This window comes from Calliopsis andreniformis, chromosome 4 (assembly GCF_051401765.1).
Source record: "Calliopsis andreniformis isolate RMS-2024a chromosome 4, iyCalAndr_principal, whole genome shotgun sequence".
Classification (NCBI taxonomy): Eukaryota; Metazoa; Arthropoda; class Insecta; order Hymenoptera; family Andrenidae; genus Calliopsis; species Calliopsis andreniformis.
Genome location: NC_135065.1, coordinates 4,161,483 through 4,186,446, shown reverse-complemented (window position 1 = coordinate 4,186,446; position 24,964 = coordinate 4,161,483). Strand labels below are relative to the sequence as shown.

Below are 24,964 nucleotides of genomic sequence, written 5' to 3'. Positions count from 1 at the left end.
AACGAGGCGAAGTGATGAACAATTTACTGGCACTTTTCACTTTCAAGAATCGACATCGAGAAAACGGTCTTAATTCGTGGGATTACTTGTTGAATTTTTGGCGAAATTGATTTCCATTGAATGGTGGTTGAAACTATTTCCAAATTGAATTATGGAAGAGATTCAAATTAAAATTGAAAATTTTTAGATTTAGCAAGATCTTGAGATGAATGAATTTTTAACATGTATCATTATTTTATACAGATACAGTGTTCATTCTGAATAAAATAAATTAAATCATTGTTTAATCATTGTAGGTGAGTACCACCTACTACCTATGAAGAAAGGCAGTAACTACAAAAAAAAAGTGAAGTTAAGTTTCTTACATTTTTGTATAATGCTTCACATTTTGAATGATCTTACATTTTCCAACATTTTATGCCTTGTTTTAGTGCAAAATAGCAGTACAATATTTTTACTAGATACTGTATTTCTTCATAATTGGACAGTATACAAAGAGAACATGATACACAATCAAAAGCAGAACTTAAGAAAATTTATTTAAACTCATAAAATAATTTAATTGTTCATTACAAATAATTCTCAAATAATGCCCCAACCAAGTGTAACATTCTTGCAGATCTGTGATGTAGGTCTAGTATCGTGACCCGATTTCTTAAATGCCGTGTGTCTGAAAACGCGGTCAGGTATTATTCTGCGTAGGAATATTGTGTAATTCGTGCGTAATAGTGCCTTCTGTTAATTTAATGCAGGGCAAAGACATCGCGGCGCAGGCGGATCCACTTGTTCCGTGCGCATACGTTCATTGCTCCAATTCGATTAACTAGAAACTTCTCGTTCTTATTAACAGAAAATTACCATATCTTTTCGCGTTGCATATACATAATTTATGCAATTCCTTCTTGGAATAATCCTGCTTATGAGAGAAACTCATTCATAGACGAGTTGATAAAGATAGTATCTATGATCAGAAAACAAATTTCCTAGAACTGCTGGTTTCATTTTAAACAGCACAACATATATTTTCATATAAATGTTTCTTGAACAATAAATGAAGATTAGTATTTGATGAAAGGGAAGCATTGTTACTTATGTTCTTAGAAATCGAATAAGCTATAAAAAGCTTGAATACATAATTACTCTGCATTAGAGATCACAGATAATCGCTATCAATGATCACTCACACGAGAAACACCATAGTATTTTTGAAACATTTATAATAAAGAAGTAAATGAAGATTAGTATTTGATGAAAGCGAAGCATTGTTACTTATGTTCTTACAAATCGAACAAACTATAAAAAGCTTGAATACATAATTACTCTGCATTAGAGATCACAGATAATCGCTATCAATGATCACTCACACGAGAAACACCATAAGTGCATTATTACAGTATTTTCGATATTAATTTTATTACAATATAGGTACATATTAGTCACGTAAATTATAGTTGAGTGTTGAGGCTAAGTTAAAACGCATTGAAACTGTTTCTCGGTAAATGAACAGAAGGCAGCTGGCGACGAGAGCTTTGAAAGCGTACGTGGCAATGAGGTAACCAGTTTTTCCTTTCTTCTCTGGAACCGGTCAAATGGTCATTTTAGATTCTATTGTGAGCAAATACTGTTCCTTTTTCAACGCTGCCCGAGGCAAAGTACAAGGTTGCACAGTCACGAGAGCTGGTGCTCGACGAAAAAAAAGACCTCTCGAGTGAAGCCACTCGGTGTGTCAGCGTCTGAATTAGTGCTGTGTGAACGACGCGACGCGTGGAATAGTACTGCAGAAATAACACTGGTTCTCGCTATATTATCATTCGTCCATTCAGATTGAAATGTTACGGTAGTTCAAACTATGTACGCTGCCCATTCACGGACTTCTAGATTTATGTACGGAGTGTTGAAAACGAATAAGAAGACAAAATGTTTTTTTAAACTGGGTAATTAAATATGACGAAAATGACAGTTCGTTTCAGAGTTATTAATTGCTGAGGAAACGCCTACAGAACGCGTGAAATGTGTCTGACTTATTGTTAGACTTATTCTACTGCCAACGTGTAGTAACCAGGTCAGACACAGCGGAGCCAGTAGAATAAGTTCGAAGTCAGACACATTTCACACGCATTTTAGGCGTCTATTCAACAATTAATAACTTTGAAAGGGAGTCTTAAATGCAATTTTGTTATCCTTCATTTTCGTCCTGTTTTGACATGTAGAATCATCTCTTAAAATTTGACATATGTTGTCGAATACCCTATGTGACATATCGAGTGGACCAGCTAATTGGAATCGCTTAAATATCTGTTTTATTTATTGCTGTATGAAAAAATTCAAAATAAAGTTACACTGATTTAAGGGACACATGTAACTATGAGAAGTACTTTTTATCAAAATCATTTTTGTACGAGATTTGAAGGTCATTAGTACTTTTCTTACATAGAACCTTGCATTCTTTCGATATCCTTATAGAGCACGAAAAAACGAACTCAACAACCATGTACTAACCATACCATTTAGACTACTCTATCTTGAGATACTCATCTGAAGATTAAAAGACAACATTTTTTTAACATCAAAAATTCTTTCCATGGGCAACTTTGTCCTGGGAAGTTTTTTCATACAACAATAAATAAAGTAAATAATTAGGTAATCTCATTAGCTGCTTCACTCTGTATAAGTACAGATATAGTTATACTATATATTATGTATAACATACAAAAATAGAAAATATATAACAATGGCCACAAAGGAAATTTTTGAGACGTCGAAACGACTTTTATTCAAAGATTCGTTACCTCACAAGTGTTCATTGTCGGCACCAAAGTGGACGACAAGAGCAGAAGAGGGTCCAGGTCTGCGTGCACGCGAAAATCGTCCACAAGAAGGAAAAAGTTGTCAGGCTGGTGCGACATCGGATCGTCGCGAAGAAATTCAAGCGTGTGTATTGAACAGGGGCGAAGTTTGCTTGGAAGAAGACGAAAGGCGAGGAACAAAAGGACCCGAGTGACGTCGACGGCGAACTAGGCGAGGCTGCACACTCAGATAACTCGCTAATTAACAATTACATCGAACGAGGCAATAGCGGTAAACTACACAGATCGATAGTCAGCCACCACCTTCGCCTTGTTGCGCCTGATAACCCGTTAAACTTTCAAACGACCAACAACATTCTATTTTTTTATCTTTTTTATAAGCAACGAGGTGGCTGCGATGGGTTCATGCTACGTCATCGACAATCAATTCACCAAGAATGTTTTTATTGACAGCATTTGATTGTTACTAATCACTGACTAAATTATCGACAATGTTTTTATTAACATTCGTGTCACAGACTTCAACTTTGTATTTACTTACAATGATAACAATGTACATAAATGAGATGTAAGCTTTAATATTATCCTCATTGTTTTCTACGTAAGGAAATGAAAGTGTCAATGCAAAATCTGCGTTAATAATTACGTATGAACATAAGTGTAGTTATATTACATGTATAGTGATTGTACCTATGTAGGTAACTACAAAGTTCATGTCGATAATGTGAGCATCAATGAAATCATTCTTAATTTCATCATATCGGCATATAAACAATGTCGGCGAAACTAGTGTTGGTAAAATGCTGTTAATTAAAACATTATTAATGAACTGATTGTAGGTGATCCCACACCAACTTAGCTGTGAAAGGGTGTTCAAAAGTGTTCATACATAGACTGTCGCAAAAGAGTAACAATATTGATATGGTTAAAATGACTGGATAATATTTATTGAAATATTGTCAATTAAATTTGAATTTAAATTTGCCTATAATTTTAAACGAAGTTGTGATTCACCTATTAATTTATCAATTTTACAGTATCTACTTTTTTTTTATTCAAGTAACTTAATATTATTCACCGTTTCATAATTCACATGACTGTCAAAGTGCTAATGAGAACATAATTTTTCTACCACGGTCTCCATTGAATGACTTTTTCGCAATGTTTAAAAAAACATGTGCTATCATATCACTGTAGTACTTCACACGATGAGGTTCAGAATTATTTTCCTATTTTGTTATTCAATTTCGAAATTCTGTATTCATTGCATAACGTTCCTCGTCACAAACTGAAGCGAATTGATACGTATTAACTATGCCGAAATCTGATTGATTGCTTGTCGTATAATCACTGCAAATCACTGCACTCGAATTCGCTGTTCCTCCTATCGTTTATGCGCATCTGTGTAAGTGCTAATAAACAGCTGATAAATATAACACATGGATTTCTGAGAATTATTCAATGATTGCGACTAGCGTTGAAACATGAGTTACGAGGGTTACTGACATGCGGTGCATTTATTATTTCCAGATGTTTAATGCGATATTTTCGTGCCTTCAAGGAAATGTTTATTCAAGTTATTGTTCAGTCATATTACTCATTTCATATCGCAGGAATTTCTATCTGAAGTTAATATTAAAAATGCTTTTTACTGTTGTTTGGGAGTACTACACAAAACGTGCTACACTATACTCTACAAGTATTAATTAAACAAGGCAATATGATATGATATTAAATAAACTAGTTTTAATTATCTAATTAGTATTTTGCTGCATATTTCACAATTTACATATAATTCTTGTAAAAAATTTGCAGATATTTGTAGAAGATCCCAGTATCTTATTATTGAAGTATTCAAATTTTTAGATGGTCCAATATTCAAATTTTTAAATAGCCAACTGTCCAAATTTCTAAATATTCCAATATCCAAATCTTCAAATTTTAAAAAACTTAAATATTGTATTATTAGACTTTTTAACATTGAAAGGTTTAAATATTACAATTTTCAAATATTCAAATTTTTAAATTCCCCAATATTCAATCTTTCAAATATTTCAATATTTAAATATTCAAATTTCTCAATATTTAAATATTCAAATTTTCAGACTTTTCTTCTTTCAAAACTTGAATAACAATTCCTAAAACAAAATCACTTATTTCTTTCTAAATATACTTCAAAAATTTGTTGACTAAATAGGCAGATATATTCACATTACTCCAAACTTTCTTATTCGTACATAATCTAAATGTATCTGTCGCAAAAGGATGTCGAAGAACAAAAGAATTTCAAAAAAAATTCCACACCAATCCGCCCACTAATCCTTTCTCTCTTCCTCCCAAAAGAAAAGTCTAACCCTTGTTTGCCCTGAAACCTACAACACGCCCTCAAATCTCGAACCCTCCTCTTCAACCGGCGTCTTCCTGTCGCTGTCGACTTACAGCGACGTAAACCATTCGAATTGTGCAACGTCTGTTCGATCGTTCGACAGTGAGCATCCCGCCGCTAAGTTGTCCCCGTTTCTTCTGCCGCATTCCAGCGTTTGCCAAAGGCCTGGCGATATCACAATAGATCCCAACAATGCGCCGTAACGACGTGGCTTTTCGCGAAAAGTAGAAAGAGCAAGCATCCGAGGGCAAACGAACGCTCGCCGCCGCGACTCGCCAAAGGCAATCGGCTTTCGGTCCTGCTTCAACAACTATTCGCGTAGCATTTGCTCTCGTCTGCACCGTTACGTCGTAAACAGGCTACAAAGGGTCAACATTCGCGTCGTGCAGCACACCTGTTCCTGTTCTTCTTTCCTGTTGCGCGAATGTCTTCGAGACGCCGAATGTACACACTCTGCGGCACAGAGTCTGTGCATCACACTCCCACGAGAAAAGTGTCACTGGTCTTGTCAACAATTTCTGTTTGAGGGAAGTGTCCTCTAGGGTTGCTCAAATGCTGCAACAATGACATTGTTCATTTTTTTTTTCTTGTTAGATCAAAATATGCTTTTTGTTTTACATCGTGATATTATTTTATTTATCTAAAAATCACGATTTTTTAATTGTGTTATTGTTGCAGCAAATGGGCGATAGGTAGATTTATGATCACTATTAATTTTGGAGAATAAATTTTAGAGTAAATTTTAATTAAAGTATGTTTCAGAATGCTGTAACAAAGTGATTTTACGAGTAGAAATTTTCTTCTTTGGTTTCTTTAAGGATTTTGTGTTTTGAATCTAAAGAACGTCTTTAAGACATTCAACAGAGTCTTAAAAATGTTCAAAAGACGTCTTTGAGACGTACGAAGTTATAAAACAGTACGTCTTTAGAACGTTTTCAAAGATATCCATAAAACGTCTGAAGGATATCCAAATTACGTCTATAAAACGTTCAGACAAAATATATACGACTTAAGACGTCCATGTAGTGTGTTTTTAAAACGTCTTATGGACGTAAATTTCAGACAATCTTTAGAACGTACGTTGTTGGATGTTCTTAAGTCGTTCAAATTATGTCGTAAGACGTTCAAGCATAAAATCGACATAAAATGGGCATAAAATAGAAGTCATCGAGACGCCATGTGATATCTGAGAATTTTCTTATAAGAGTCATATATGCATGTATGCATGCTTAAAAGAAAGATATATTTTCGATATGCTTAAAAGAAAGATATATTTTCGATATAATTTCATTTTGTTTCATTTAATTTATAAACTCCAAAAAAATAAGAAAACTATGAGCTTATAACGAAAATGTGCTATGGCATGTGTCGTATGTCAAAACAAGTTTTCATATAACTCAGAAAAAATCTTGAATATGAAGGTGTCTCAATTATAATTCCTATCGTAGACATTACTATTCGCTATAAACTTGATTCTACTTGCACCATACCTTGAAATGATTTGAAATCAATGAACGTCGTTATAGTTATATTACTTTCGTTTTATAACTTGAATGAGACGAAAATGAATTATCAAAAGGTTCAGTTAGAAAAGCCTCTCGCTATAAACTCGTGGTAAGAGAACTGTGCCTAGAATTTTCGTAAAGTATCCAAAGGTGCCAAAACTCTAGTATTTACTTATTAAAAGTTTACAATTCAGTGAAAAACAATGAGCTTTTGAATTCACAGCAACGAGATTATAACGAGAAAACGCTTGATTTCTATCAAATCAAGAAGTTTTTATTCAATTTACAAGCACTTCGACACAAAATCGTACAAAAGATATCGCCTCAAATTACCAGAATACAGTATCTATGCTATCCCTTATAAGCTCACTGCCAGGCTCTCCCTATTTTAAAATTTCATTTCCTTACACCCACTTCTCTGGCAAGGCAAAATCAAGCAACCAACAAACAAGCTGACCTCGAAACCGTGCATCACGCTAGAAGCTCGTCGTTAACAAATTACGAGTCTATAGCGGGAAAACACTGTACTGTAAATTGATCGTTTAATCGTGTCCAACCTTTCGCACGGTAATTGCATAAATTACCACGGTGTAATGTAATGAACGTCGATCGATCCTAGGCCTCTCTTTACGCTATTGAAATTCAATTTAACCTGGGATAGAAACGCGCGCCATGGTCGATAGCAGACCCAAAGCGAAAGGTTAATCGTTTTCAAACTATAAGCCGCGAGCGTGCCGAGTCGCGTTGGCGATGGATCATCTCCCGCGAATGGTAGAAAGCGAGAGTTATATCATCGCGCGAATGCCAATCGCCTCGGTGAAATTCTTCGTCGCGTCCTACGGCTGGAAAGAACGAATTCTTCAGCGCTTCGACTGCTTCAACGATGAGGCTCGTGAGAAAAATTTCATTAAATACAATTTTTGGTAGCTGATAACTTACTTCTCTGTGTTTAAACGCTGAAGAGTATGAAAAATCAGACTGGTTGTAAGCTTTAAGGAGGAATTCTTTTTAGGGGAAAACTTACTTGTATAGAAATGGTTCTTGAAAGAGTGATTTTTTTTAATAAAGTTTAATTGAGTAAAATTTTGAGTAAAATTGAGTTTAAGATTGAAAAATTTAGATTTAATTTAGATTTAGATTTAAAAATTTGTATTCATTAGAGTATAGGTAGAGTGAATAGTTCCATTGGATAAATCTTTTGAAGACATTCATTAATGAATGAGTGAAGCTGTTTGAAATAGAAACTGTAAATAATTTAAGTCAACTTAATAATATACATTGTTCTTGCTTTAAATTTTAAACATACTTAAATATGCTGAATTCATTTAATATTAGTATCATTCTATTATAATTATACTGTACTCAGTATTAGTTACTAGTAACTATAGGTCACTACAGTGATTGTACAATTAGTATATTTTCAACTGTATTATTATACTTCTTTAATATTATATTATAAGTTTTACATATCTATAGTACTTTAATATAATATTTTACTATCATAATACATACATGTACTATAGTAATGTATAACTGTTTAATAATAGTATGGTTGTAACCATTGCTATTAATTTCTAGGGACATGATTAAATTTATTGTAATCTAAAATAAAATACTAAAAAGTATATAACTGTTTTTAAATAGTAAATAATATTCAGAATTATCGGATTGTTTAATTTTCAAAGTTGACTAACATGATTCAGTCTTAGAAAATTTAATTGGAACAAAGCGTTAACCAAAACTCATCCAACTTTCATGCTGAATGTGCTAATAAGGTGAAACTCGGAAAATCAGAGCTACGTGTTCCATTTTGATGAACATTGAAGTTTCTAAATAGCGCGAATACCTATTATTACTTCTAAAAATTATTCGAAAAGAAATTTTTTAATCCATATCATAACTAAACGAACACAATACTTAAACAAACACTATTAGAACAATAAACAAAAATAAAATCACGTTCACCAATCATATTCAAATAACGCGCCAACAGATTCAAACTAAACCAAAAATTGGAAGAATAATCCTAGCCTCAGTTTCAATTAAAAATTTTAATTAACATTTCCAATTTTCATCAGATTAACCAGTATTTATTTATGTATCTATCTTTTCAATAGACACTCACCAATAATATCGCATAAATCATTTCAAAAACTGAACAATGTGTATCTCCTTCGCCTGCAAGTGCATTATGCATTCAATTTCCCATAGAAAACATTTGAATTCTACAGAAGTTTTTAAAACCGTATTTCGGTTCGTGTTCGAAAAACGTCGATGATTTTAAAGGATTAACGTACGATGCCTCGTCGTTTGCACTCATGAATAAAGAAATATCTCGACAGTACTCCACCCATATGAAACACAGGACGGTTATTTTAAATTCGTTCTCTCCCGCACACGTCGCGTGCTCGAACACGTGTCCGTGTATACACTACGGTTTCGCTCGCTACACGATTTCTCTCTTTCATGTGTAAGCTCAGGCACTACCATTCAAACCAGCCAGAAAATACAATATGCTTGCTGGGAAAAAATGGAATCGATTTCAGATTGAATGGAACTGACGAGGAACGTTATGCAACAAGTGCACTTCAACCTTTTAATTGACGATACGTAAAGTACTGAAAAAATTAGGCCATATTTGCCTTTTCCATTCATTTATCGGCTACCTTTTTTCCATTTCTCTGACGAATTACTTTCGTGAAATGGAATGAAAAGCATTTCGAGGAGCATGCATATTTTCATGTGCTCGGTTAAAATAGAATCGTGCGTACTATCGGTAATTAAAACACAACAAAGGGACCGTGAATGTCACTTTGAGCAAACGAAATGACGAGGGTGACGCGCAACATGAAGACCTACGAATAAAGATGATCCAAGATTAGCAGTTAACCGTGGAGGCGCGGAGGAGGTTGTCTATTGGATTTCTCGATAGGGTGGAAACGTTTAAAATGTCAACAAGGTCGCAAAGCTGAGAGAGTTAATTACCGAGCAAATGTCATGTCGGATTTTAATCACTAACCGTCGCGTGGCACGACATCGCGGAAGACTGCGAATTCAAGGTGACGTTGTCAAACACCATTTGGAATTTAGACAATAGCCGTCATGAGAGTCACGCTTCACGTTCATTTATAGAATCGAACAAATTTGAAAGATTTAATGCTTATTGTACAACTAAAATCAAAATTATTGGGGGGCTGAGATTTAACATAAATTTGGAACATGTCGAAAAAGTGAAAGCAATTTTCAGCATTTTTTATTCAAAAGTTGTACATATTGCTTAGGTTTCAAGCTAATAAATGTGAAAAAGATAAAAAAAAGATGATACAGTTACTAAAAACGTATTCTAAAAATAGTAATTCATTTACTTATTTTCGAGCTTGCTGTCTTTTCCTATTATTTCCTGTAGAGTATAGAGAAATGAGGGATGAGAATTGTTGCTAGTATTTATAATTAAAAATTTTTAAGTAGTAACTTTAATAATGCCACTATCAATATACCTATATATATTAATTTTTAAAAATAGTATAACACACGTATGCTATTTGGAAATACTATGATACACGTATGCTATTTGAAAATTATATTTTATTCACTGTCTATTATTTCAGGTATACGATGCTTAATTATTTATTCAACTTCACGCAAATAAAGTATGCATTTCATATTTCAAAAACAAGGAAATAGTGATTCAGAAGTACAAGACACTTTAACATTTTTGTGATTTGTATTTTAAGTAAATATACATACAGTGGATAAATAACTGGCTTATGTTATCTAATGACATATCTATTTAACAAGAATTTAAAAAATTTGAAGTGCAATAATGCAGATCAAACTAAGTCATACCAAGTAACATTACATAAATAAATAATTTAAACAGAAGTAATAAATTGAACTTTGCTTAAAGGTCTTCCAATTCTGGTGCTCCAAACGATAGTTCAACTTTGTAGACCTAATAATAAATAAACCCAGTAACAACCATATTAAATAAACATCTATATTTTCTCGGTGAGGTCAAATAACGAACGCCCAGCCGCTAAATCAATTTCCAAGTACTAAAATAATTTATTCTCCATGCACATTACTACCAAAATAACGTTAACCAAGACAAAGCAACCAAATAACAGATAAAACGAAGTTTATTTAAAATCCTATTTATTACACATTTCAAATGCCCATTTCCCCGGCTCAACACCCACGCATCCTCCGCAACGTCACAGCGATCCGCGCGCCAATTGAACGCACCAGATCGCAAAGCAATCCCCAGCACCTCTAAAACTCCGCTTCTCCAGAAACTCACCGCTTCTCCCGACCCAACGCCCCGAAAAATTCAAATCCTTCACCCCAAAGCGCTCCAACGAAAATAGAGCCGCGACTCCGCGTCAACAGCTGTCGATCGATACTGCTGACGCACACGTCCCGTACGATCTAACGGTCCATTGATAAATCGTCGGGGGCCAGAAGTAGGCAGGCTCGCGCTGCAGGCCCCGTCGAAGCAAAAGCGAACTGCATGCGAAATAGAAGCTTACGTTTCTCGTTGGCCCGTGGCGCAAAGATCGCAGTGTACCCTCCAGCGATCCCTTAGCGATCGGTGTTGATCCTCTGTCGAATCGCCGCGTCCACGAAGCACGCACAGATCGCAAACGGGAGAGGCACTATCCGCGTCGAGGTCGAGCACTCAGCAGACTCAGCTCCTCCGCGGGGGGATCGAGGCGCGAGTGCCTCTCTTTTCCACTGTCACTGTGAACTTGTTACTCGAGCCGTGACCGTAATCGCACGCGATCGAAATCGCGGGGCACGCGTGTCCACGTAATGAGTCCTGGGACCCTCGCCGCCCCGATTCTCGCCGCGCAGAGAGCACGAACGGCGTTCCTAGCGTCGGGAAAACCACCCCCTGCAGGACCGGCGCCCCACAGCCATGTGCCGCCCTAAACCTCCGCCCATTGGCCCCGACGAGCCCCAACGAAACGCTCGGCGATCCCCGGCGAGCCTTTTTATTCCACGTGCGGGTACCGACGCGAGGACGAGGCTCGAGCACGGTCCAAGTGTCTCTGTTACGTTATCGTCAGCGACGGCTCCGATCGAGCCATCCCTGCGGGAGGTTCACCGAGAAGGGGGAAACGGGAAAAGGCCGACTGACAAGACGTCACGTCTCCCGGGAGCGATTCGATCTCACGGAACTCACCATATCCACCGCACGCCTGGCCGCGTGTCCACGCATCACAATTCTCGACGCACCTGGGCCGAGGGTATGGCCCCTGGTTCCGCTGCTGTTAGGAGGCAACGAGATCTGGAGCGAAACGACTCACGCACCGCGCACCGACTTCACCCGCGAATCGAGAAAATGGCGTTGCTCGCTCCCTCGCGATCGCTCGCTCTGACGATTAGCGGAGAGCTGCGCTGAGCCCGTCGCCGAGCAAAGCGACATCTGAGGGGAGATAGAAGGGGGAAATGGGGCGCGGGAATTTTTGAATGAGGTTTGTGGGAACGATGGGGTAGAGGAATTGTTGTTGGAGATGAGGATGTTTCAGAGCCTCGAGCGTTCGGTTGTTGGGAATGGAGTTAGAATTGTTGAGTGCTGAGGCAAGCACAGTATTCTGGCGAGCGGTATTTTGTGGCCAAGGGTCAGGATTAGGGGTTGCTTAGGTCGCTGGTGGCAAATTGAGAAATACAAATTTCAATTTTAAAATCGCGGATACAGTACGTCGTGTATCGTTACCTGAAAAGCGATTTATATTTATTTTTTAAGGCAAAGTAAGATTAAGATACAATTTTTGCATTGTTCAATCTTAATCCTGCTTTTAAATCTACTCTCTGTTACTTGTACTGAGTATCCAGATAAAAAGAATCCTATATTTGGAGTATTAAGAATAGGAAAGAAAATTGGAGCCTTTTCGCATTGTCCGTTTTTCATCATCAAGCTGAAAAATGAATGCTGGTGGATTATCGATCGGTATAATACTCATTCTGTACGTATCGATATCAATTAGATGTATCAAAATAATTCAAAAGAAAATCAGCTCGGTCACGTAGAATATGAGCATTACACCGATCAATAATCGGCTAGCATTCATTTTTCAGTTTTACGACGAAAACCAAATAATATGAAGTTGATTATTACAATGAGTATTTTGGGTACTCAGATATTCAGATAGTAAGAGCTCTAGTACAGTTGTGTATTTGAGTCATTTGAGTATATTTGCGTATTTAAGTACACTTGTATTTTGAGTATAATTGCGTACTTGAATGTTATTATTCGACTATCTGAGTATTCCAAATAATTTTCCTTCGAAAATGATTTCGTACCGTAATAGGAAGATTATTTCATATTATTTCATGTTAAATCAAGTTGAGTCAACAAATTTGCAGACTCTTCAACGACAAGTAAATGTTAGCTGATATACAAATTTTTTGAATATCCATGAGTTTTGCTATTTTAATACTATTCAATATGCACCAGAATAAATTCTCCTAGAATCACTGTAAGTTCTACATGCATAAAACGAAGTAATTTAAAATTTTGAAAATGATGTACTTTTGCATAGACTCATTCGCGGCGCCACTTCCTGGGGTGTTCTGCAAGACGACAAAATGGTGGCCCCTAGTCGGCTTATCCGAATGATGCCGCGCAATGTTTTAATTGTGTGACAGATAAATACAGCATTTATTGTTGCATAAACTTGCGATTTCTTAGTCTGAGTTCTGTAGTTAGTTGCATCCTATTTCTTAATAATACGAGCAACTTGATCATGGCTGATGAGACAGAGCAGGTGAAGACAGTATTTATTATAGCTTCGAATGTAAATCTAACCTCTTATAACCTATCATCGTTATTTTATCTTTATTTTAGGTCCCAGCGATAAATGTTAAGGAACCGTTAGATCTTATAAGATTAAGTCTCGATGAACGAATATATGTTAAAATGCGAAATGAGAGGGAATTGCGGGGAAGGTTACACGTAAATACTTTTTCATTACCGATGATAATGAGTAAATCGCGGATCTTTATGCATTTGTGGGAATTTTGAATGTGTAAAACGTATTCAGAATACAGAAAGTGTACAAAATATCAAGAATAAAATTTAAAGTGTAATTAAAGGGAGGAACCAAATTTTAATTTATATTGCATTTCTCTAGCTGTGTTTATGAAATCCATTTGCATAAATATTCACAATTTAGTAATACATATATGTACTCTTCTATCAATTTCAAGTATGAGGTATTGATAAAACCATTGATTACAGGCCTATGATCAGCACTTAAACATGGTCCTAGGAGAAGCAGAAGAGACAGTAACTACTGTTGAAATTGATGAAGAAACATATGAGGAAGTTTATCGTACCACAAAAAGGAATATTTCTATGTTATTTGTTCGTGGTGATGGAGTAATTTTAGTTTCTCCCCCCAGTATGAGAGCTCCAATATAAGATTCTTATTTACATATAATGTGTATAAAAACTGTACAAGAAATGTAGAACCGAATTCTACATTAAGAATTATCAATTTTTGTATCAATACTGAACAGTTGTGATATGTGATTCCAAGAAATAAGAAATACTTATAACATAGATAGAAATATAAATTGTGGTAAACTATATTAAAACAAATACACTACTTAGAAGTGCATAAGTAATACAAATTTTTTAAAAGTAATATGCTATACCTTGCTCTGAAATTTTGATATTGTACTACTTGTAACAGTTAGATTACCAGACCTTGGTGTACTGCAATGTTCTATCTGCGCACTGAGATCTGCAATTCTTAGGTCTTTGAATTTCATAAGAGATTCAAGATGCGATACTTTTTGATGAAGCGTATTTATGACGTCATTTTTTGCTTCTAATTCCTGCTTAAGTCGAACGAATACGTGACGGGGGACAGTTTTATTCGCTACTTCGTCAGGATTGAGTACTGACTTGACCTCTTCTTCTCAAACGTTAGAGAAAATTTGACTTAGTTTGAGTAACTTTTCATAATATCAATTCTATATTTATCAGTTTCTACTTACCTCCTTTTCCAGTTTCATCATACTCAGAATACAGAGAGTCTCTATCAGCATTGCAGTCTTTTAAAATTTTAGCTCGCAAATCAACCAAGACTTTTTCGATAACTCCCTGTTGAGAATTTGCCAGTTGATTAATTACATCCTTCCCCAATTTTATATCCAGCTTCGAGAGCACTTTTCTGTTCAAGGTGCACCAATTGTCTATCTTCTTCGCGATACTGTTTCCAGATATGTAATTATGTATATCGACGTGTCTAGGGTAATATCGTTTTAACAGCTCGGCCATAAAAACTAGAATTTGTTAATTGAAATCTGAACGCGTGTCGATAAACGAAAAGTAATTCTTCATTAAAAAATCATTGGTCCTGTACCACCGTCCGAAAAATCTCGAGCAAGATTTTTCTTCGGTTTGGAAAATGTCATCTGCTCGATCCATGCATACACCTCTTCGAGATTATCGTCAGTCTCCGATGCCACGCTCATATTTCCATACCACTTATAGGAGCATAATTCAAAAATTTATACATCAAAATTTACGAATGTCATCGTTATATCTTTGTCACATACTGTCAATCAAATTTTCGGTACATTTTATTAAAATGTGCACATACACATTGCAAAAACTGGATCATGCGAATGCAACTTCATCGTGGTTGAGTATTTCGAATGTTCGTTTTACAAGTATCATCTGCATCTTGCATCGGAAGAGTTAACGGTAAATTGGATGATACAGAAACTTGTTTGCATTACATCTTACGGGCAGAAGTAAAGATACGTATAAACACGGAAGTGAACTTATCACGATTAATTCAGAATTGTACAGAGAAATGATGAAATTTAAATATGAAGTTCATTTTATTTAGAATCTGAATAATCTTTGAAGTGGAAAAACATATTTGTAAATAATTTGAAAAAATAAATTACATATTAGAGATAGCAGAAAGCAGAAATATTATTTGCTTAGCAACAATAATGTTCTTATAGCCAATTTATATTATTTAATTTTTCTCAATTTATTGAGCATTCAATAAATTATTGAATGACATTGTCTGAATAGATGAATTTTTTATTATCTTTGTACATGCTACAACAGCGTAAAAGTTCACTTAATTGTGAATAACCATTGACATAGATAGTTATATTTTGTCACTAATGTAATCGGTTCCTGCTTAACGACGAAAAGTAGATTACGAAAAGGTCAAGGTATCAAAATAATCTCAGTACATTTTCGATATTTACCTATCTTTATTACCGAAAGAGTTCTGTATTATTTGTATAATAAGATATGATTTTAACACAAACACTTCTGGATTATTCAAACAGAGTAGGATATAGAATCGATTTACTTGAAAAATAATCTCCTGTACATTGGTAACGTTTTAAGACAAGAACAAAAAGACAAGTAGTACATGCACTTATTTAGACTTTAAAGTGTATTCACATTCAAATGGGGAAAACCACATTGAATTTGATTAAACAGTGCACAAGTTTTCAGACGTAAAAAGATCACGTTACGTAATATTCACGCAGAAAGTTAAAGTAAAATTTACACAATCTTAAAAATAGTTGATGAAATAGTGATTTACATGAATCATGTATTTAATAACGATACTTAATTTTCCTTTTTATCTTCACGTTCCATTTTCAACAAATATTTAATACACATCATATAAACCCAGAACTTCTACAATAACAGTAATAATATTACAAAAATAGTTAAGATATTACAACTTATTTTAGGATTATTACATTTATTTTTAGTTAATAATTTTTAATAGTAAAAAAGGAACTATAAATACTATTTATAAATACTAATACTATTTTTTCGAATTACATTTTTTTACATAATTTACAATTTTGTCCATTAATATTTAAGATAGGTGGATTAATAATTGGAAAATTAGTATCCTTCATAAAACTATTAAAATCATACAACTTATTCTAGCATACAACTGTTCAAATAATAACAGACGTTCCATACATTCCGAATCCCACGGTCATTCCTAATTTGAATTTATTAGCGTCATATACACATTTTTTCGCCATCATCTCTATAGCCAAATACATACGTAAAACTTAAAATAGAAACTTGAAACTGAAAAGAAAGAATACTTGAGACACCTTGTTGAGATCAATAGACAGGGATAAGATTCCAAATGATAAACCTCGTACCTCCCCACCTTATTACTCATTAAAACCATAAAATGGATAGACCGAAGTTCTCAGAATCGATGACGGGTCGAACGTAAACAGTGTCACGTTAAAGAGACGAAAGTGCTCGAAGGCAACGAATTCGAGCACGCGTGGTATGGCATTTATAGAAGAGGCGCACGCCCGGTTTTCCTCCGAAAGGCTCCGAGGACCTGCAGCCTCGCGGCTGACTTCAGTGGCACGTTGCACGCACGAGGGATCGAAGCGGAACATAGGAAGGTTCTTAATTTAAATCTTTTCCCCGAACCGCCTGCAAACACCACAATTCTAAAATTTCATCGAAGCGAATTGCATTCACGAAAATCGATTTTCTCCTGCAGTGTGCGGGAATGCACGGTTGCATGCAACAAGTGCTTCTTAGTTGAACGCAATTTTTGGAATATTTAACGTACATTAATCGCGGCACAGTGCAAATCGGGCATATCGTGTTTCGTGAAAACTGCATTTGGATTGGTAAAAGTATCAAGGAGTCAGTAATTGGCGCTAAAGAAAACATGGCTGGAAAAAATAATTCCGAAGGTGAGTGATCTCATACTCTCTGTGGTATTAATATCTACTGATATCCTTATCCTTATCAGTTCTTTGAGAAATTTGGATGAGACTTCATTTAAGTATTTGAAGTTTTGTAACTCTTCTTGATTCCATCCCTGTGACTTTCAAGTGTCCTCTACTCCAGATATTATTATAGCAGTGTACTATCGATTTCTCCATGGAGATATTCCAAGTGTATGTGGACATTGATTTAATGAGTCTGAATCTAAATATAGAAAAATTAACTTAGGAACAAAATTGAATTATTCGCTTTTTTTCGGCGGCTGGAAAATATATGATGTAACACGTAAGCGTATTCGGAAAGCGCGCTATGTTCGATCGTGGTTGACGCAACAAGCGTGCAACTTCAATGAATAACCCACGTGAATTATCGTCATTCTTGCATCGTGGTATTGCAGGATGGGATTTAAATTTAACTTGTTTTTCAATTCGTGTGACTCTATGGTATCCCAGATTTAATCATTCCTCGTTTAATTTGCTCCATTGGTCCTTATTAAAGCCCCCCAACTTTAAAACTGATATTTGGCTGTCAACATATTTAATATGGGCGCGAAGGGCATATTTTATGTGATTTACATTCCGAATAGGAATGAATGTGACCAATGAAAGATAATTGGGGGCGTGAAAATTAATGAAGATTCAATTTATTTAATCGTGGGGAATCTTTATGAGATCAAATTAAATAATAAAATCATATTATTATCACACTTAATTATAAATACTTCATCAATGAATATCTTAATTATATTATCTTCTTATCGAGTCTATCTTATCATTTATTAGCCAGGTTGATACAAATGTAAAATGCTGCAACTAAAGTGCAAATTCTTCTACATTTTGCATCATGTATGTAGAATTTTTTTGTTAAATATAAACTCGTGTTAGAATCTTCCTTTTTTATATCTCTTAACTAGATTAAATTTATTGACTTCTTTAGAAGCAAACCCACAATTTCGTTCAAAGCGAAAATTTAATATGAAAAAGAATAATATTAAATAATAAACATAATAAAACTATAATATTAAAGCATTGAAAGTCTCGATATGCCTTTGACCATTTCTGACTACACAATTTTACAACGAGGAATGATTAAACTAAATACCAACCGTTGAAAGCTGATTTTATAATACACAAAAGATATACATAATTAGATCGTTTGTATGCACAATTAGTCACATAGAAGTTCACTTTCTCCCACATGTACTTGGAAAACCATGGTGACGAGTAAACCACAAAACCAGTCACCCATACCAATATACGGAAGGAGTCGAAGACCTCAAAGAACGTTCACCTGTACTTCGTGCCGATCGACACGTACCGTGTCTAAAGGCAGCGTGTTTTATACGGGCCTTACCCCTGCCAAAAATATACTCAAATACCTATTTATAGATAGATCGAATACTATCTTTAAATATTCTTTATAGGCACGAAACGCATTATGTTTCCTGTACGGTACCTCATGGCAATCATGGGTTCCATTGGTCTTGCCATCATTTATGGGTTCAAGGTGAACGTGAGTGTGGCTATCGTGGCTATGGTGAACCATACCGCCGTAAAGCTATCTACAGTCCATAACTTGGAATCTGAAAATACGAGTACAATTATTGCGGATGAGTGTCAGCATGCTAGCGGTTCCTCTAATGTAACAACAGCAGTTATCACTGAGGTAGAGAATTATATTATAAACATTGAATAAAATTAGGGGATATTTGAAAGGGTGTTATTTTAGTTAATGTGTATTTTGCTTTGTGTAAAATGTTGGTAAAAAATTAGTGGTTTAGTTTTTTTTTTTTTTAATTGAGTTTTCGACAACTCGATTAATAAGTTGGTATCCAAATGTATACAAATCAAAATTTTGCAAACTATTTGTGCTAGTAATTATTGAAGTGATTTAAATAGAAAAGCTAATAAAATTGAATTTATCACATATTTGGCGTTACGTCGATTTGTATTATAAAATAATTGATAAATTCAATTTTTTCTATATTTTTAACTCTGATACATTTAAACAACTTTGATGAGTACCGATATTTGAGTCTGCTAAATTTCCTCTTAAAACCAAACAATTTCTTCATAATTTCTAATGCTTGGAACTCCAAAAAAATATCCTCGTAAATTCGAATATTTAAGAGAAGTCAATAAAAAATTACGTTTAATAGTAACTTCATTGATACAGGATGGCCCCTTCGTGTGGAACGAACCTTTACAAGGTCTCATTTTGTCTGCATACTTTTGGGGCTACATGGTGTCCTTACTTCCGGGCGGAAGAATGGCTGAACTATGGTCCGCTAAATGGGTTATGAATGGATCGGTACTCCTGAACGTGGTAGCGTCTATATTATCACCTGCTGCGGCAGAGTTACACTACTCCCTCTTCATTGTGATGAGATTCATTCAAGGAATCGGTGGAGTTAGTATCAGATACTTATCCATTCATACAGGATGATATTTTTATAAAAAATTCTAAAATATTGTTATTACATATACTTCAGGGTGTAACGTTTCCTGCTATGCATGTGATGGTTGCTAAATGGGCTCCACCAAATGAAAGAAGCGTACTCGCTTCGATCGTTTATGCGGGTAAACTGTTATCTGAATACGTTGTCCTGAATACGAATTTATTCATTTTCTTTCTATAAAATATTTACACCTTCTCTCCTGGATGTAGGAACCGCACTTGGTACTGTGATTTCTATACTCCTAACGGGAATATTAGCCGCAAATCTCGAATGGATGTGGATATTCTACATAGAAGGTACTCTCTGTTTAATTTGGTGCACTGCCTGGTGGATCATGATCGAGGACAGTCCCGAAGAACAAACGAAATTTATCACTCAGGAAGAGAAAGACTATATTATGCAATCTTTGGGTCACAGTAAAAGTGACGACCAACATGAGGTTCATTATAAAATTAATATTAATATTCGCGTGCATTTAAATATTTTATAGAAAATGTACTTCTTTTATTCTTCCTAGAAACCACCTATTCCGTGGAGAGAGATATTGAAATCCAAACCATTCATGGCAATTTTAATCGCCCATTTCTGTAGCAATTTCGGCTGGTACATGTTATTAATTGAATTGCCTACTTTCATGAATCAGATTCTGAAATTCGACATGAGTTCGGTTGGTATCTTTATTCAAATTTCATTAAAAATATGAAATGTTCGGTGGTAAAAAGACTTTTTTTGGCTATAGAATGCTGCTCTCTCTTCACTTCCATTTTTATGTATGTGGATTTTCACTATGGTTATCAGCAAAGTACTTGCCATTATGCAAGATAAAAAGTTGATCACAGTGACAGTGTCGAGGAAAATTGGAACACTGTTTTGTAAGTTCGTCTTGCGTCGATGTGTGATATGAATTCGAAGATTATTCTGAATATTTTTGTTTTCAGCATCCTTGGTACCTTTAGCCTGTTTAATAGGAGTATCATATGTTGGCTGTAATAGAACATTAGCTGTTACATTAATGACGATTGGAGTCACTTGTATAGGTGGAATGTACAGTGGTTTCTTATCCAATCACATTGACATTGCTCCGAATTTCGCTGGTACTCTTGTTGCTATCACAAACTGTATCGCAACTATTCCTGGTTTCGTAGTGCCAATATTTGTAGGCAAATTGACACATGGAAATGTAAGTAGTGATATTAGAATCTTAGTATTAACTTCTTGTGTATTCTAGGCAGAACCTATACTGTTTCTATTTTTATGTGAAACATATTACGGTTTGATTTTTTTCTATTTATAGCAAACTATAGGAGCATGGAGGATTATATTCTTTACAACTGTCGCTTTATACATAGTTGAAATATTAGTGTACACTATTTTCGCTAGTGGAGAAGAGCAACCTTGGAATAAATCTAAAAGACTTGACGAGGAAACAAGTGATCAAACATTGCCGCTAAAAGAAGATACTAGAAAAAAAACTTAATTTAGGTATATAAATATTTAAACAGTCTTTTATTAATTTTATACATGCATAATATAGATACAGTATTACTGTAAATGCAACTTTTTCGATCTCCTGTGACATTAAACTAAGAAACGTTATCTTAGTCTGTATTGCATATAAACATGAACAATCGCTTAAACAATTACTCACTAGCATTTTACAATAACTTCTATACAATAAATTATTTCGTATTTTAAGTCTGATATTGTAAGAAAAATAAAAGTACAATTATTGTGTTTTATTAAAACTTTACGAACACTATATTACACAACACTTAAAATGTAGATACAGTGGTATTTACAATGTAGGTACAAATGTGAATTTATTTTATGATGTATATTTTTAAACTACTCACTTTCATCGTACTCTCTGAATTTTACAAAAATACATCGGGCCCCAGTTGTTAGCAGCGGTTGGTACTGCAATATGTCCATATTTTAATTCAATCTTGGCAAATTTGTACATGTATTCCAGAGGCCGCAATGCCTCTGACATATCTCTGAAAAAATTACAAAGCAAATAGAAGCGTGATAGAGGGATAAACTGTTTTATAAAATGCATAAAATACAAACTTTACGATCATAACAGAATCGGTTTCTTCCCATATCTTTTTTAATGCAACTTGTACAACTCCATCGTTTTGTATAGGGCTGAGAGAACATGTTGCATAAACAACTGTACCTCCTACTGTTATCAATTTTAATGCGTTACTGCAAAAAAAAAGTATTTAAGTTGTATAACATGAAGTATAGTAAGTGCTATGTATTTATCTATATTATAATGTTATATACTGTAGATACTAACATTAAAATTTCAGACTGCTTTTCTGGAATTTTTAATCTTTCTTTAAGTCTAGATGGTTTGAAAAGATTATTGTCGTCAGAATGCAAGACATGTCTGTCTGTTGTGCATGGTACATCGACTAAAATCTGAAAAAATAACATTGTATATATATACGTGTTATTTACACGATACTAAACGTTAAATGAAAAATACCTTGTTATATATATCTTTATCGTCGATGTATCGTGCATCTTGCTCTGTTACGTATAAAACTTTTTCGGTTTCGTACAAATTTGCCAAATATTGTTGTATGATATTGTTTATTCTGTTTACTCTGGATTCCATCAAGTCATTAGCGACTAATATGCGAGGCATGAGTGTCTGAAAAATAGCTAAAGTTTTGCCTCCAGGTGCAGCACACATGTCAAGCACTATATCTCCTGCCTGTATGTCTAGAGCTAGTATTGGTAAAATAGATGCGCCATCAAATAAGAAATAATCTAAACATAAGAGCTTTATATTATTGACTTACATATAGCGTATGGAACTTAATAGTATATAACGTACTGTTTCAACTGAAGCGAAGGAAAATATGTACTACAAACCCAAAACATCAGTAGATCCCTTTTTGGGACTTGGAAATCTATACATATTATTAGGTTCAAAAGTATAAACATGTAAATGCTCTGGAAATGGTAGATTAGATTCTTTAACAATATCTACTTTAAAGTCACCACCCTTGTTATAAAACGCATAATGATCAGATTCTAAGACCCAATCATTCAACCCTGCAAAATAGATCTATATAGATATAGTGTCATAAGCACTCTCTATGTGCTAGAGATATAACTAAACCAACCCTTTATTTTTGTAGCAGGTACATATTCATAGAGCATAGCCACATTTACAGATGGATCAACGATACGATCAGACTCCAGTTCAGTTTCATTTAAGTCTTCTTCTATAGAGTGCATTTTTACAGGCTTTAATTTCTTCTCTGTTTTGACAAGTTCACTAGTGTCATCTGAATTTGATAAATTATCATTTTCTGACCTCAGTTTATCCATCAAATTTTGTTGATCATCAGGGTAAATCTTCTGAACTTCTGATACTTGACTATCGGATATGAGGGTATCCATCACATTTTGTAAATTGTCTGGCTGACTAGCTTTATCCTCCTTTTTAGATTCCAGTTTACTATTTAAATAATTTCTTTGACTGTTATATAATGCCTTCAAATTGATGGCACCAAGCAACTAAAATAATAATAATCACATTAGTTCCTAAATCACCACATCATATCAGTTAAGTTATTTAATGTTAATTTTGTAAAAATTATAAATATACCTCTAAGTCTGATCGTATTCTGTCTGTATCACTGAAATTATTAACCACAGCTACATATTTAGATTTTTCTTCCAGTAGTGCAGCTCGTATATTCTCCCATTCTGCTCCATAGACAGATCCATAGAATTCGTCAAAGTGTTGCAAAGCTTTGTCTTTACAAGTTTTCTTTTTCTTAAGCACAGACTATAAAACGGAAATTATAAAATGTGTTTCGTATTCAACTGTGGGTAAGGAAATTAAATAATCAAATTTACTCCTTTATTGCATGGTACATTATCTATAGAGTATACTACTGTGATTCTATTATTCTTTATTTTATTTTAATTATTAATATTTGTTAATTAAGGAAGAAACAATTTAGAATAGTATTTCATAAACTAATGTTTAATATTATAGAAATATAATAATACTCAAAGCTAGTGAGTTTTATTCTTATAAATAAAATTTCTATTTAAAAAAGCATAGAATTTTAGTTGAAATTTGCCTCAAGAAAGCAAAAAAAGGGAAACATCACCCACGCAGTAGGGAATCAACTCAAAATTCACAAAACTACGAACCCAATGATGCGATGGGTTTTTGTACCTAACCGGTACTTTCAAAACCTCCCCCAATCTCAATCTATTAATTAAGAACGCCATTCTCTGACACCGTCGTTAATTCTTTCAATTGAAAATTTTAAATAATCATAATTTCCAGGTTATGTTCCCAGCATGTTCCCAAACGTTTCCCAGATCGAAAACGGGGAACCCTGAGGGCTGAGAAACTCGTTACAAGACCCCACCAGCAGATGGCGTTATCGGTGCGCCCGATTTTCTTTCGAACGCAAGAAGTGGTCGACGTCGATTAACCGTTAAGCGGGAACGGTGTGTAAAAGAAGGGCGTGAACCAGCGTGAACTGTAGGCACAGGTGAAGCAGGACAACGGACGAATCCACCCGTTACGGTACTGCTGGTCGCGACTCGGCTAGGCACCGAGCGTACTCCATCTTTTTCCATCAGGCTCGGTTATTTCTGCGTAACCCGTGTCCCTTCCCTACATTGCCGACTTTCAGACAAGCTAGAGGAGAAACGAACCCAAACAGGGAGACCGTGGACGAACGATACGCGTCGAACTCTACCGCGTATCGTCGGACCAGAAGGACAAGGAAGCGTATTCGTCGTGACATCGGGATGAGAAACGTGCCGAGCAAGATGGAACGAATGGGGATGCGGTAGGGGGGGATAGGGACGAACACGTCTTGCGCTCCCCTCTCGCGAAGGCGTGCGCTATGAAACGTGGCTGTTTCGAAAGTTACAACTCGAGGGGGCCCGTTTTAGATGCTGTAAACCAAATCGACTCGCGCGGAACGTCTTTTACCCTCCGATTGCTATAGGCCTTTCGATGACCGTTGCAGGCTGCGCGTTGAAATAGGC

At 35.1% G+C, this 24,964-nt stretch overlaps 5 protein-coding genes across 7 annotated transcripts in view; 2 read left to right on the top strand and 3 right to left on the bottom strand.

The window, feature by feature from the left end:
• Positions 1 to 12,068, bottom strand: part of Scar (wiskott-Aldrich syndrome protein family member 3 SCAR) — a 54,756-nt gene extending 42,688 nt beyond the window's left edge. For 2 of the 3 annotated variants that reach the window (XM_076376232.1, XM_076376234.1), the window contains exon 1: positions 11,884 to 12,068. The gene's annotated coding sequence lies outside the window, so the exon portion shown is untranslated. Of the gene's footprint in view, positions 1 to 11,227; positions 11,374 to 11,883 lie in introns of those variants that run through there. The other variant, XM_076376233.1, reaches the window with a different exon arrangement.
• Positions 12,069 to 13,122: 1,054 nt separating this feature from the next.
• Positions 13,123 to 14,329, top strand: Lsm3 (U6 snRNA-associated Sm-like protein LSm3). The gene is made up of 3 exons (XM_076376279.1): positions 13,123 to 13,468; positions 13,549 to 13,656; positions 13,942 to 14,329. Exons 1-3 carry the CDS (start codon positions 13,448 to 13,450, stop codon positions 14,122 to 14,124), a joined length of 312 nt encoding a protein of 103 aa, XP_076232394.1. The 5' UTR covers positions 13,123 to 13,447; the 3' UTR covers positions 14,125 to 14,329.
• Positions 14,234 to 15,323, bottom strand: LOC143177944 (sperm flagellar protein 1). The gene is made up of 3 exons (XM_076376280.1): positions 15,074 to 15,323; positions 14,706 to 14,993; positions 14,234 to 14,626 (listed from the first exon to the last, which is right to left on the bottom strand). Exons 1-3 carry the CDS (start codon positions 15,183 to 15,185, stop codon positions 14,355 to 14,357), a joined length of 672 nt encoding a protein of 223 aa, XP_076232395.1. The 5' UTR covers positions 15,186 to 15,323; the 3' UTR covers positions 14,234 to 14,354.
• Positions 15,324 to 16,572: 1,249 nt separating this feature from the next.
• On the top strand, positions 16,573 to 21,554 carry Mfs3 (major facilitator superfamily transporter 3). Its single transcript, XM_076376683.1, has 9 exons — positions 16,573 to 17,432; positions 18,890 to 19,131; positions 19,642 to 19,875; positions 19,958 to 20,045; positions 20,134 to 20,363; positions 20,442 to 20,591; positions 20,664 to 20,796; positions 20,863 to 21,104; positions 21,219 to 21,554. Exons 1-9 carry the CDS (start codon positions 17,408 to 17,410, stop codon positions 21,399 to 21,401), a joined length of 1,527 nt encoding a protein of 508 aa, XP_076232798.1. The 5' UTR covers positions 16,573 to 17,407; the 3' UTR covers positions 21,402 to 21,554.
• Positions 21,555 to 21,773: 219 nt separating this feature from the next.
• L(2)10685 (5-methylcytosine rRNA methyltransferase l(2)10685) lies at positions 21,774 to 24,521 on the bottom strand. The gene is made up of 8 exons (XM_076376682.1): positions 24,110 to 24,521; positions 23,553 to 23,735; positions 23,065 to 23,461; positions 22,811 to 22,993; positions 22,419 to 22,705; positions 22,227 to 22,351; positions 21,995 to 22,132; positions 21,774 to 21,921 (listed from the first exon to the last, which is right to left on the bottom strand). Exons 1-8 carry the CDS (start codon positions 24,188 to 24,190, stop codon positions 21,780 to 21,782), a joined length of 1,536 nt encoding a protein of 511 aa, XP_076232797.1. The 5' UTR covers positions 24,191 to 24,521; the 3' UTR covers positions 21,774 to 21,779.
• Between the last annotated feature and the right edge of the window lie 443 nt (positions 24,522 to 24,964).